At 48.4% G+C, this 14,266-nt stretch overlaps 1 protein-coding gene across 2 annotated transcripts in view; it reads right to left on the bottom strand.

The window, feature by feature from the left end:
• Window positions 1-1,177: 1,177 nt before the first annotated feature.
• Window positions 1,178-14,266, bottom strand: part of SLC6A1 (solute carrier family 6 member 1) — a 42,419-nt gene continuing 29,330 nt past the window's right edge. For both annotated transcript variants that reach the window (XM_045992023.1, XM_045992021.1), the window contains 9 exons: window positions 12,053-12,187; window positions 11,726-11,829; window positions 11,316-11,440; window positions 9,879-9,991; window positions 9,353-9,484; window positions 7,846-7,948; window positions 6,331-6,431; window positions 5,342-5,509; window positions 1,178-3,548 (listed from right to left, as the gene is read on the bottom strand). In XM_045992023.1, the coding sequence (XP_045847979.1) occupies window positions 3,444-3,548; window positions 5,342-5,509; window positions 6,331-6,431; window positions 7,846-7,948; window positions 9,353-9,484; window positions 9,879-9,991; window positions 11,316-11,440; window positions 11,726-11,829; window positions 12,053-12,187 (1,086 nt within the window). In that variant the 3' untranslated portion in view covers window positions 1,178-3,443. The remainder of the gene's footprint in view (window positions 3,549-5,341; window positions 5,510-6,330; window positions 6,432-7,845; window positions 7,949-9,352; window positions 9,485-9,878; window positions 9,992-11,315; window positions 11,441-11,725; window positions 11,830-12,052; window positions 12,188-14,266) is intronic.

Raw genomic sequence — 14,266 nt, 5'->3', positions numbered from 1 at the left:
TGCACAGTCTTTAATTATATGTGCATCATAATGAGATAGGCTTGTCAGTAAACTGTCCTCCTCCAGACTGGCAAGCCCATGTGGCTTGGTGATTTAAAAAAAAAAAATACAGTTTATGTGGTTCCCATTTTAAAAAGTAATGCCTGTGTCTGTGGCACAGACGGGAGGTGCAGGATATGGGAGCGAAGGCACGTGTGTACAACATGAAAATGGGAAAGGGACCCAAGGGGGTGACGCGGGGGCACCCATATGAGGATCCCCTACACTTCATGGGGTGTCCTGAGGTTCAATGAGAAAGCGCTCCAAAGGTTGTGGGCGCAGGACCTCACAAGCATTCATTACCACTGAGCGCTACCCACCAGGGGGCGGCGTCTGAAGAGGTCCTGCAAGAGCTCGCCTAGCTTGAGGTGTGACCCCGGGAAGCTTTTTCGAAGATCACTCACGAAAGGGATGGTTTGGGGGACACAAAGAGGAATACCCCACTGGCCCCCTTGTGGGGTCGCCAAAACCAGTCGTGATCACCCCGTACGCATTTTATTGTTCATCTTTATACTGCGCAAGTGCCACTAGAAGAGCATTTAGTTCATGCGTGAATTACGCAATACGTATTTCAAAACTTATACGTGCATGTGCATTCCGTTCTTTCCAGGACAGGAGGGACCCGCACAAAACTAGGTTGTTTTGATTTCCCTTCTTTAGATGTGCACATTCCGCCCATACTCACTTCTTCTGCTTCTTGATGCTTGGGGAAAGTATGAGGTCCCGTATCTTTCCCTTCCCTTCTAGGCCATCATTTTCAGGGTGAGTGGCTGGCTTGGATGGGGAAGTAAGTGGAGTAAGAAAGCACGTGACGGGGATCCTTGGGTGCTGAGCGTCTCTTAGTGTACCGCTGCCTTTTTCTGCATTGGAGGCAGGTACTGGTTGGAGCAGGGTGTGATCTCTCAGGGCCCTGCTTCCCAGAGAAAACACCTCTCTTAGGGAGCTCAGAGTCATTTTGTAATCACTCATTCCAGGACTTTGGGAAAACCCAGCTGTATCTTGCTGGATTTTTGAGCCCCGATCTCCCTCTCTCTCTCTGTTGGGGAAGAAATAGTGTTGTGTGTATATGTCGTTGTTCCAGTGAAAGAAGCTATTTTGCCCCCAACCCAAAGAAATGAAGGTCTGACATCGTATATCATAGAACCTTTATTATTTTTCCTCTAAATTCTTAGAAACGTACATAACGCCCGTGCTCTAGTTATGACACCATTTATAGACATTTAAAATGCATCTTCATTTATAAATATTTTACATTTGGTCCATAGAACAGATAATTTTTCTAAATAATACTGTAATTTTTTTAAAACAGGCTCTGTATATAGTTTGAATATGTATATATTACATATATTTTTTTATATAGAGATAGATTTACTTGGTGTTCTGAGAATAAATCCTTATTGCAAAAAAAGCATATATGATAATACAATATCTTTTCCCCCAGGGCAAATACTAAAAAAAGGTACACATATTCACAGTTCTCACTGGAATTGTACGACACGTAATATTGTGCTATATTAAGTAGGTTTGGATGGAAATCGGTTAGGGGATTTCTTGCCAAACATCTCAGTTAGATTTGCATACAAACATTAAGTACACTGCATTTGTCTTAGAAAGACTTGGTCTTAGTTTCACATGGAAGAGAACAAAGAGAAAGTCAGAAGTCTTCCTGCCCTTATTCTAAAGGAGTTCACACAGGATGGGGGGTGAGGGGGGACCATGAGACACAGTGAAGGGTTCCTTTCATTCTAAACCCTATAATTTAACAACACATATGCATTTTGATCATGGATTCACCAGTTGGCATTTGGGATGCCTTAGCAATGAGACTATTTTACAGATGACCTCAGGAAAAGGTTTCCTACACGATATCAAATAAGACCCTATATACCACGCGTGAGGATGAACGTTTATGTGTGTGCCTTTATATGTGAACACGTACTGTATGCTTCTCTACAAGAAAGTGCTTACTATTCTGAGGGTAATACCTTATTGCAAGAACGGGTATGCTGGTCACTGTCGGATGAGAAGGACAAGAGATTAAAAAACCCACAGTCACAGTTATTTACCATAATTATTAAGGATTAGTTGTAAAACACAGTTTGTGAGCTAACTAGCTAAGGAGCTACAGGGCACAACATACGATTTGCTACATGGGAACCCATCTTCCTGGCAAAGGAGAAACGCTGAGTCACTGGAGCTTGCCAGAAACTGTCTTGGCCTGACCTGCCACCTGCCACCGCCGCCATTGCCACGGAGCCCAGTTCCAGAAACAAATACCACTTCTCGATGAAGCAGTTTAATCTTGGAAGCACTTTGCGGGGAGGGGGCGTGGGGGTGGTCTGGATGAACCCTAGCTCCTCAGTTAGTGGGCTGGGGAGATTTTAGTGGTAGTGAGGGGATTCCCGCTGAGGAATATGAAGGAAGAAGGCAGCATTTTTGACGGGGACGGCAGTGAGCACACAGCTGAAGGGAAAGCTGCGAAGATAACCACATGCATTTGGACTCAAGGACAGACACACCTTCACCTTGATTTCCTCTGCACCTGATTTGTGCTCCATAAAATGGGGCAGTCTAAAGAAAATGGGGCTCCTGATTAGGGAATTTCCCCAGCGGGATCGTAGGCCCCCAGAATGGCAATAATAATAAAACCAAAATCAGTTGTGCTTGTGGCAGTTTTCCAAGGAGGGAGTGAAGGAGCTGGGCTGCCTGGAATGATCTGGAATGATCGCCGTTGGGCCAGGTGCAATCCGCCTGGCCTGGCTAGGAGGGGGGCAAGGAAGGACACTCAGCAAATTGCTGGGGACACGGGGGCAGCTCCAGGGGAATACTGATGGAGGTCCTGGGGGGTTGTTTTGTCAAGCTGCCTCGGGAAGGATCAACCAAAAAAATGAAAGTCAGAGCTCCGCGGGCTCCCTGCACTTAAGAGGGAGCTCTCCCTGGAAATCCCCATTATACAAAATGCCCTTTTCATGTGTACAGAGCGGCGTCCCAACGGAACCGAACTCCGGCAAAGTCCGAGATAAGAGTCATGGGTTTCGGCAGTAAGAGAACAGTCAGGAACAGGACTAAAAGCCAGGAGAGTGTGGCCTCGCCACATCACACTCGCTGGCAGGATAAAAATGATCTACGGCGCAGTCACGAAGGCTGATTGCTTGATGCTTATGGGGCCCGGATTCAAAAGGTCACCAGCCTGCAGGTGCTGGAGCCATTGGGTAACTTTGCCCAGGGCGGGGCCCACCAGGGGTGTGACTGTCCCCCACCTCCCCTCTCTTTGCATGGTGATGGTGTCTGGACTCGCCACTCGAGGTAGGTTGAGATAGACGGGATCTTCAGACATCAAGTGGTGGTCATGTTCAGCCAGGTTGGGGGGTGAGAGTGGCGGGTCGGCAAGCCGCCAGACACCCCTAGATGTAGGCCTCTTTGCTGGCTGAGCCGCTGGCCTGGGGTTGCTCCGGACCATTCTCCGGGCGAACGATGTCTTCGCTGGGCTGGATCATGACCTGGATACGCTGCAGGCACCAGGGAGAATTTGGGTGGGGAGGAGGAAGACTGGAGGCTTGGTCCCCCCACCTCTTTCTAAGTCTACCCTGCCTGTTCTGCTTTCAAAATGCACCCAGACTCCGGCCTTGTCCCCACATCCTCCATACTCTCTGGCCCCCTCATTTCTCCTCACACATGCCAAACATGCACCTGCCTCAGGGCCTTCACACTTGCTGTGCCCTCTGTCTGAGACAATCTGCTTTTCAGATAATTACACAGCTTGGTCTCGCTCAAGACCTGCTCAGGTCTTGGATCAGTGTTATGGTCTCAGTAAGACCTCACTCAGCACTCCCTGAACCCCCCTTCAACTCTATTTTTCTCCACAGTACTCATCCCCATCTAACCTGTTTTTATTTTGTTAATTGTTGGTCTTCCTCTACTAGAATATAAGCCCCAGGAGGTTGGGAATTTTGCCCGTCTTTCTCATGACTGTGTCGGTAGCCCTGAGAACACTGTCTGGCACATAGTAGGAGTTGAATACGCGTTTCCTGAATGGATTAATTTCCCCTACCTTCTCTCCCCATATTCCCGGAGACCCTGCCCCCCCAGAGCATGTGCTGTCATCAGATGTGCCCATTCCTGGGCCTTTGAACAGGCTGTGCTCACCCCCACCCCCTCAAATGAGCCTCTTCGGCCTCTCTGCCCCTCCCAGACCTCACTGCCTTTTGCCACTCAGCAGAGGACTGTGGAAAATGAAAGCACTGGGCCTGGAGCTGAAGAAGGGGCTACAAGCCTCTGCTCTCCTAATAACTTATGGCAAGGGGTGGGAAAGTGGCTTCTCACTTGACCTCGGTTTCTGCATCCGTGAAAGGAGGAGGCTGGTCCAGGGGTTGCACATGGACCCCCACCAGGCCTTTCTTAGGCCACAGACCATAGAGCTCCCTCTTCTGGCTCTGATTGGACTGGAAGGCCCATCTTAGTAGAAAGAAGGTTGCGAGCCACAGATCCAAGGCCTCCTAGCTGTGGCCCTCCATATTCTCATCATCCACTTCTCCCCAGTGAAAACTTCTCAGCTTACTCTTAATCTAGTGATGTCTCTTGAGTACCTCCAGCACCGCCTTGTGTCACTTGAGAATTCTACATAATTTAACAAATAGCTGGTGTGGACCTAGAATGTGCTAGTGGGCCCATACTAAGGACAGCATGCCTTACATTATATTACCTTGAAGGCAAGACCACATTGTGTCTTTATCAAACACACAAACGGGGTCTAGAGTAAGCCCACAATACAAGAGACCCCACCCTTCAACTGTTTCAAACCCTTGAGGCTCCTCATTCACTTCAAGATTAAAATCAAGAGTTCTTGTCCTAATTTTCAAAGCCCTTCATGAGCTGGCCTGACTTTCTTACATCCCCAACCTCCTCTCTTATCACCCCCTCTGCATCCCTCTCCACTCTACCCTCCAGCCACATTGATTTCCCTTCAGTTTACCAAAAGCTGTTTATACCCCTGGGCTTTGCACATATTTCCCATCCCCTTCTAGGAACATTCTTTCTGCTTCTACTTTTATCTCTGGCTCATCTTTAGGCTTCTTCTTAGCTATCCCCTCTTTTAAAAAGCCTTCCTTAACCCTCCTCAACCCAGACAGGGCTAACCCATCTCCCTGGTTTATTCAAATCATGGCACTTCCAACATTCTGTTGTCAATGGATATTGAGTTGTCTGTTTCCTAACTAGACTGTGAGCTCCACAAGGGTAGGGGTCATGCCCAGCACAGTAGGGGAAGGGGACTAGCAACCTGAAGGGTGAAGAAGGGACTTACCTGCTTCAGGGAGCCCTTTAAGGTGAGGAACATGTAGGCCATGTACCCAGGGATGAGGACCATGGAAGACAGAGCCATGAGCCAGCCCACACCCTGGCCCCACTTGGGGAAAACATAGTTTCCCATGGTGAGAGGAGTCATCTGCACAGCACTGAAAATGAACACACCCTAGGGAGGGGAGAGGAGAGGGGATGGGACACAGTCAGTCCCCCCGATTGGACAACCAAGGCCCCTTCCTAGACTCTGAAGTTGATAGGTTCACTGACCACCTCCCTTGCCATGAGGCTGACCCTCACAAGGGTCCAGCATCGTGGGAATCCGGCACCGAAGGCCACTGCTACTACATAAGACATTTTTGTATGGAATAGAAACAGGCACCCCTTCTGGGAGAAACAATTTGAAGTCAGTGCCCTCTGCCCACCAGAAAAAGGGATCCTTTCTGGGAGGACAATAAAAAAGGCTCCCCTTCTTCCAAGTTAACCAGCTTGGCAAACAGAGCAAGGACTGGACTTCAGGCTCTAGTCTGCCCTCTGCCGAGCGCACTTGTGCAGGACACAACTTACCCCGTGGCCCAACCCACCGCATGGACCTGGGGCAGCCGTCCCAGGCCGGCTCACGCCTCAGCTTCCTCCTGCCTGAAGGAATCGAGGAAGCTGAGGATGAGAGGTCTCCTGGAGCCCATGGCCTTGGGTTTCAGAATCAGGCCCACCTGATCTGAATGCAGCACCAGCTAGCTGGGTGATGCTGGCCGTGGGGACCCTGGGGCCCTCAGCAGTCAAGTGGGGGCAAGAAGGCCCATTTTGTTGAGGTTTACGAGGATGACATAATGTTTCTGGTGTCATGCAGGGCACAGAGCAGATGCTCAACAAATGGGATAGAGTAGTATTGTCAGGGAATGGGCGTTTTTGCCTCCAGAAGTTTCTCTCTGGGCCGGAGTCACTGCAGGGCCTGGCCTGATTCCAACAGGGCTGGCCAGGACTTGTCCTTACCGCCACAATGATTGGGGTGAAGAAGGACCAGCAGAGTTTCCACCAGATGCAGGGCCTGGAGCCAACCATCTCTTGGATGTTGTCATAGAATCGGTTAACACCTGTGACATTCCGAGTGAGAGCAGAAGGGATGAATGAGCTGTGGACACTGCAGGCTCAAAGTCTCAATCTGCCGCTTTCCTGGCAGTATGACTGCAGCCCGACCTCTAGGAGCTTCAGCCTCTTTGTAACAGCGGCCAGAGCTCTGAGGGGGTCCTTGTTAGCTAAGCACTCAATAACACCCAGCAAGTGGGTTGTGTGAGAAAGCCAGGCACCTCAATGAAAATATCCACCAACAAAAGATTATGCTTATAAAGCGTGTCCTCACCTCTCTCAGTGACCCTCCCACCCAACAGCTAGCCCAGCCATTCCTTCAAAGCTCGGCTGGACAGAGCGGTTTTCCCCGGTGTTCTGGTGCTATAAGCAACTGGAGATAGGCTGCAAAGAAGAACCACAAATCTTGCAAAACACCACCCGTGTCAAGATGTTCTCAAGACTGTCACTAGGCAAAACCCCTGACCCAGCAAGGAAACTGATTGCGGGGGAGAGGGATGACAAGGAGGGGCAGGTGGAAAAAAAAAAAAAAAGTACAGCGAATATCAAGGACCAAGGAAAACATTTCAAACACATTGTCTTGCTGGGATAAGGAAAGCGCAGGGAAGGACAGCCTTTTGACTATTGTGCAGGGAGGATCTGGAACCTCAGGCCACAAAATAAATCAAATCATTGTTTCTTCCATTTTTTGTTCTAAGGGAGTGTGTGCCTTTCACCATAGCCCCACTTTTGTTAAATATTTCACTTTGGAACTTTTTCTTTTGTAGTTTTGGTGTCACTTTTCTAGATAAAATCTCAAACCCTCTTATCCCAAAATTTATGAAGACATTTTGGCTCCCACTTTAAATGAATTTATTTAACCGGTCTTATGGTGTCTCCTAAACACAAGACCCCCCTGCTAACTTTATTAGATTGCTGTGAAGACTGAAAACAGTTGACCCCTGAACAAAGTGGCAGCTAGGGCCACTGACTGCCCCCCTCAACTGATGCAGTCGAAATCCACATGTAACTTCTGACTCCCCCAAAACAGCCACCAATAGCCTACTGTTGACTAGAAGCCTTACCAATACCAAACAATTGATTAATACATACTTCATATGTTCTATGTGTTATATACTGTGTTCTTGCAATAAAGTTAGCTAGAGTAAAAGAAATGTTATTAAGAAAATCCTAAGGAAGAGAAATTACCTGTAGAGTACTATTTTGTATCAAAATGAGTACGAGAAAATACTGTATTGTGTTTTAACACAGAACAAGAAAGCTGTGCTGTTGCAACTCGGGTTGTTCAAGGGTCAGTTGTCAGCTAATGTATAGAAAGGGCTTGGTGTTCAAGCTCTATCTGTTGAATGATGATTGAAGAAGTGAATGAATGAATGGATGGATGAGGGAGGGAGGGAAGGAAGAAGGAGTGTTGATACTCACCATAAAACCAGGAAATGGAGACACATTCGAAGAACACGAGGAATAGCAGGCTCATGCCGCTGGCAGAGTAGTAATCAAACAGTTTGAAGACATAGATGCCCCCCTAAAAGAGGAAAAGCAGTGAGGGGGGTCCACTTCCCACTGGGGCCCAAGACACTCAGTTCACAGCCAACAGGGGCTCTGCAGTCCGGCGAGGTATATGTGAGATAACACTGCAGCGAGGAGGCTTAAGGGAAGACTAAAAGAAGAATCGAGAGCCTGTAACTAGGAGAGGGTGTGATCATCGACTCCCTGGGAATTGGGAAGAAGATGTCTGGGGAAGAGAAATGCCCCATTTCTGGGAATGCTGGACTAAAAGAGAAGCTAGACATCAAGGCCATCTCTCCATAAAGTAAAACCAGTTATGTCTTTTCCCTGCTTAAAACCTTCCATGGCTTAAAAAGGACATAAATTTAACACATCAAAAAGTTGAGAGAATAAAATAAAAAACAAATTTGTAGGCTTTGTCCTCTAAGTTCCTGCATGATCTGCTTCTGTTCACTTTACTTATCTGATCATTCCCTTTGCCCCTCAAATTTAACAAGCCCATGCCTACCTTAGGGCCTTTGCACCTGCTATGCTCATCTTCCCCTGGCTGTCTCTTCATCATCATTTCAGTCTTAGCTCAACTGCCACTTCCTCAGAGGGCCCTCTCCTGATGACTTTGTCTGCAGTAGCACCCCTCCCACCCTCACTGGTCATTCCCTGTCTCACTATCACCTTTTCTTCATGGCACTGAACACACTGTGAGATGATTTGTCAGTCTTGTCCACCAAAGCACAAGCTCTAAGAGAGCAGATATTGTGTCTGTCCCGTTAACGGCTGAATCTCCAAGGTCATGACAGGCCCATGGTGAGTGTTTAACAACCATGGAGGAATAAAAGGACAAATGAATAATATTCTGGGGATGAACTGTATTTGAATCCAGGGGTAGTTCTGTGGATCATAAAGCAGACCCAAAGGGTTGAGTTTATGGCTTTCAGGTCATTTATGCTTACTATATAATTCATCGATTATGTGTATGCCTTCTGGCTAGACCAGGAGGGCCTTGAATGCAGAGAGGACTGATCATCAATATCAATAGTAAAAGAAAAGTGGGAGCGAGAAGAAGGGGGCAGTGTCAAGGTCAAAGGCCCAACTCCAAATGGACTAATTTTTGTGTGTTTTTAAAAAACTCGGTTCTTGTATCCCCTCCTCCTGGAAGCAGTTCCGAGTGCCCCAGGCTGAGTTAGGGGCTGTATTCTCCAGCTGTGTCTTATCTTTTCTAGCTCAGTATCTGTGTCTCCCATCCTCTCACCTTGAGGACAGGGTCCCGTCTGCCTCACTGCTGTTTGTACAGGGCTTGGGACAGAGATGGTGCTCAAGGAACAGAAGAAGGGTGGAATGGCATGAGGCTGGGGTAGAGAGGACCTGGGAGCGGGCCTGGGGGCAGTGCACCAGAGGTGTACTCGGGGCCCGATGAGCTCACCTGGGTGATGTTGGAGAGGCCGATCAGGTAGGAGACGATGCAGACAGCAGCAATGAAGAGCTCCCTGCGGTTGCGGAGGAGCCTGGGGTACTCATCCACCAGAGCCGTGATGAAGCCCTCCACGGTGCAGAACTTCAAGGGGAACGAAGGTCAGCCAAGTGCGGCAGACCCCAGCCCCGACCCACCCAGGGCTTGACTCTCCGGAGCAAGACCAAAGGGGTCTGGCATTCTCGGGACAGTAGAGCCAGAGAAGCCCCAGGATCCAGGCCTGATTCTGCCTCTGCCTCTCTTTGTGACCTCAGGAGACTCCCTTCCCTCTGGACATCAGTTTTCCGATCTGGAAAATGTGGAAGGTGGTTGAGCTGCTCTACCCTGAAGTCTCATGTGGAACAGTCTAGGGGTCTGAAACTCTTGGTCATCTTCCTGTGGGCCTAAGACAGTGGTCAATGGCCTCCTCTCCCTGCTTGTTCCCAGACCAGCAAAGCTGGGTGGGGGCTCCACCAGGAGCCAGGGAGGGCGTCCTCACCTGGCTGTCAATGCCCAGCATCAGCAGCATTGAGAAGAAGAGGATGGCCCAGAGGGGAGAGATGGGCAGCTGGGTCACCGCCTCTGGGTATGCCAGGAATGCCAATCCAGGGCCTGTGGAGGGAAGGATCAAAAAGAAGCCAAAAAAAAAAAAAAAAAAGAAGAAAAGTACTGAGCACCTACAGCATACCAGCACCCCCCCCCCACTTTCTAAACTTTATTGCATTTCATCTTCAGAGTAAATTTTTGGGTGAGTATTGTCAGCACCCCCTTTCCTAGACGAGGATACAGAGTGTGCGTGGGTGGGGGAGGTGGTAGTGTTGGGTCCAGAGGCCAGGGCACCGGTGAGATGAAAGGATGGACTGTGGCAGGGATGGTGATGGTGCAGAGAGGGGGCCAGATGGAGAGATACTCAGGAGGTGGAATGGGCAGGTCCTGGTATTGGTTGGTTTGTAGAGTGAAGGTGAAGGAAAGGTCCAGGATGATGCTGGGGCTGTCCTGGGTACAGGACGGTGCCACTCTTTGCTGCAGTGGGGAGCACAGAGAAGAAGTAAGTTTAAGGAGGTCAGTTTGGGACATACTATGTTTGAGTGTCTGGGTGGGGGTTAGTCAAGAGAGGAGGGGAACCACTGGAAGGAGAAGAAAAGAAATTGTAAGCTCCCTGGGTCTGGCTCAGGAAAAGGGGGTGGTGGCTGGGGAATGCCAGAGAAATGAGCTAGCCCTTGTAGAGAAAATGAGACATCAGTGGAGAAAGTTCCTTTCCACATGAGCAGCCCAGTTCTCCATGATGGGGAAGGAGCTAGTCCCATTGCCTCCCCGTCTCAGGGCCTCTGCTGTATACAGAGTGGGTCCCTCCTGCTCACTGCTCTCCCAGTTGAGCAGGGGGTGCCTGGGGCTCTCCTGGACCCTACAGCATTGCTGACTATTTGGTGAGAACATATCTGGAAGTGGACTAAAGCAAAGATTTAAGCATGTCTGAGTTGCAAGGTTCATATCCCAGGGGGCAAGAGTTGGTCCTCTCCCTGCAAAAGGCAGGATTGTGCTGGAAATGCCAGTATGGTCAGGTGATTAAGAGCCCAAGCTTTTTGATCAGCCAGGCCTCTGCTCAACTCCAGTTCCATCACCTCTCTAGCTTGGTGAACATGGTCCATGGGCCTCATTTCCTCACCTACTACATGGAATAAAAAAACATGGACTCCACAGTGTTGGATAGTTTCACATAAAATGCTCCCTGCTCTGCCTGGTACCTAGTGATGCTCAGTGCCCTGGAGCCAACACACCACACTCATCCCTGTCTCACCGTCCTCCTACGGTCTCTTCCCTCTGTCAGCATGCTCATCCTCGGGCTCCCACTGGTGAGGGCGGTAATGACCACAGAAGCCCGTGTGTTAGCCCCTCCCACCCCAGGAGCCCCGGCCCTCCCATGCGTAGCGCTGACCTGAGGCCGCCACGTCAGCAATGGACCTCTTGGTGACATGGGCCATGAAGCCCACGATGGAGAAGATGACAAATCCCGCGAACATGCTGGTGCATGAATTGATACAGCAGACAATGATGGAGTCCCTGCAGAGAAGAAAGGGTGGACTCAGTGACGGTGGGGCTGGCAAAGGAGGTGAGCTAGGAGCAGTGGCTAGTGAGGGGCAAGCGGCAGGGGCAGAAGAGGGTGCCTGGGAGCAGAGCCGCAGGGCCACAGGGTGGGTGCCCCCACCCCATCCAGGGAGGGGGTGGAACCGGAAGGAGTGGCCACAAGAATTCCCCCCGGGGTGGGGGTCTGTAAGGGGCGTGGCTACAGGGGGCGTGACCTGGAGGGGCGTGGCCAGGAAGAAAGAGGACCCTGGGCTCTCTCACCTGTAGACGTTGTTGTGGAAAGAATTATAACTCCCAAGAGCGATCAGGGATCCCAGGCCCAGTCCGTAGGAGAAGAAAATCTGGGTTGCCGCATCCAACCACACCTATAGGTAGAATGAACAAAAAACCAGTCAAAATTATGATCCTAGCCACAGGGCCCACGGCCCTTTACATGTGGTAACCAGTTGTACCTGGCAACCATCTCCCTTTACATGCGAGGTTAGAGAGGTACAATGACTTATCCTAAAGCTGGTAAATAGTGGCTCAGGACTCAGGCATGCCCTTAACTCAGCTGCTGGTGGCCGGGAACCTGGGAAAGCCACTCACCTCTGAGTCGGACAGCTTGCGGAAGTTGGGTGTGATGTAGAAGAGGATGCCTTCCTTGGCCCCAGGCAGCGTAACTCCACGGAAGAACAGGATGATGAGCATGATGTACGGATAGGTGGCGGAGAAGTAAACCACCTGGGGGTAAAGTTGACAACGATGCCCCCTCCAGCGTGCCCATTCTTTTCCTCCCCCCACTTCACTGACATCCATGTCTGTTGTGGCCCTGGGCTTACTCCCAGTTTGTCTTCCTCCAAGAAGCCTTCCTGGATTCCTAACTGTGTTTGTCCACTTTTCTGAGGCCTCTCCTTGGAGTCTCAACCGACCAGCTCAGCACCTGATTTTCCCTTTCCCCCTACCCCTCCTTAATTTTTTAACTTTTGTCTAAATTGTTCAAGTAAAACATGGTGTCAGGAAAACTTTCAAGTTACACACACACACACACACACACACACACACACACACACCTTAAAGTTCCCTTTAGCAGCCCCTAGAATTTAAGTTATGCGAAGGAGAGGGCTTGTCTTGTTCACCTGTTCTCCCAGTGCCTAGAACAATCTACAGTTTATAGGAGACACTTAATAAATGCCTAATACATAAATGCATGGATGTTAACATTTTAATGTTCCTCTTTTAAGACTTTGTTATGCATGTATGATCACACTTTCTTACAAATGATGCTCCAATTATGTGCTTGCTTTCTCATTTAACATGTTTAAAATTTAAAAAAAAACACAGTGTATACTTAATTTCTTATTTACTAAACATTGTTTTATTGTCTCGTAACAATGTGGTTTTTAATTATGCAAAATAGTCCTCCAGGAGGTTCTACCATCCTCTTTAAAATCTCTCCTACTGTTATCTGTTCATGTGAATCTCACTAATACTACACTGGAAACCCCTGTGTATAATACTTGGTCTACAAAATTATGATACCATTCTTGGAAAAATTTTCTAGAAGTAAATTACTGACTAAAAGGGATAAACCTCTCCACGGCTTATGATTCATATTGCCCAATTACCTTCCAGAAAGGGAACTTGGTCTAGCATTTCAGAGCACACCTTCCCCACAAAGTTGCCAGCATTGAGTATAATCATTAAAAACATTTTTTTGCCAATTTGATAATCAAAAGACTAATGTCATTGTCTGAAACGACATTTCTTTGCTTGCCGTTGTGAAAGAGCCATTTTCAAGTTTAATAATCCTTGTTATCTCACAGTCTGATGTGACCCTATTTTCTGGGCAGCATGAACTGTTCTCTGGGTTAGGTTCATTTCCCTGGATGGATCGAGATTCTTCAGGGTTAGGAAAGGAAGCCAAGATCCACTAGAAAAGCCACTGTACTTGGAATTAGGAAAAGGGAATTCAAAACTATCCGTGGCACCTATACACTGTGTGACATTGGGTCAATTTCTTATCCTCTCTGACCCTTGCTTGTTCTTTCTGGTCTGGAAAATGGGTACAATCAACCTGCCTACTCAGAAAGGTCAGTTGTATGAGGATATACAACATGCCTAATATATATTGCCTAGGTCTTGCACTTGAATCTGTCTTCCATGTTTAGTATGGAGCCAAGTACACAGAAGGTGCTTAATAAATATTTATTGATGGCTTGGATGACTCAGTCAAAAGACAATTGATACCATGTATTGTCTACCTACTAGGTGCTAGGCATATGCTACATACTCCACATAGATTAGTCTCCTCAGTCTTTATGCCAACCTTTGTAAGGTATTATTATTGTACCCATTTAAAAGATAAGGAAACTGAGGCACAGAGAGTTGATATGACTTGCCCAAGCACACATAGCTAGGTATTGGGAGACTGAGATTCAAGCTCTGGTCTATCTCTTCTAGAAGCCTTAGGCTCTACATTCTTCTGCTTCTTAAATTTGAGTTGGGAGACACCTGTGCCTTCCTCCTGCCTGTTAAATAGGGATGCATCAGAGAGATTTAGACACCGGCTTCGGATCTGAGAACTGGTAGGTCCATAGGTCCCACCAGACTGGAATTGGGCACTTATTTTATCAGTCATATTCATGTCCAAGTATGGCATTTGTGAAGATTCTGTTTTGTTCATAATAGCTTGGGTAGTCTAGACCTCCCTGCTCCAGCATGATTCAGTTCAAATTCCTTCTCTCTCTTACTTGCTGTCAGAACTCAGGTTTCCTCTAAGTTTCCTTCAGGCCAGGGTCCAGTGAGGGTCTGGACTATCTT

The sequence above is a fragment of the Meles meles genome, chromosome 20, assembly GCF_922984935.1.
Source record: "Meles meles chromosome 20, mMelMel3.1 paternal haplotype, whole genome shotgun sequence".
NCBI classification, from domain to species: domain Eukaryota; kingdom Metazoa; phylum Chordata; class Mammalia; order Carnivora; family Mustelidae; genus Meles; species Meles meles.
This window is presented reverse-complemented; position numbering and strand designations above follow the sequence as displayed.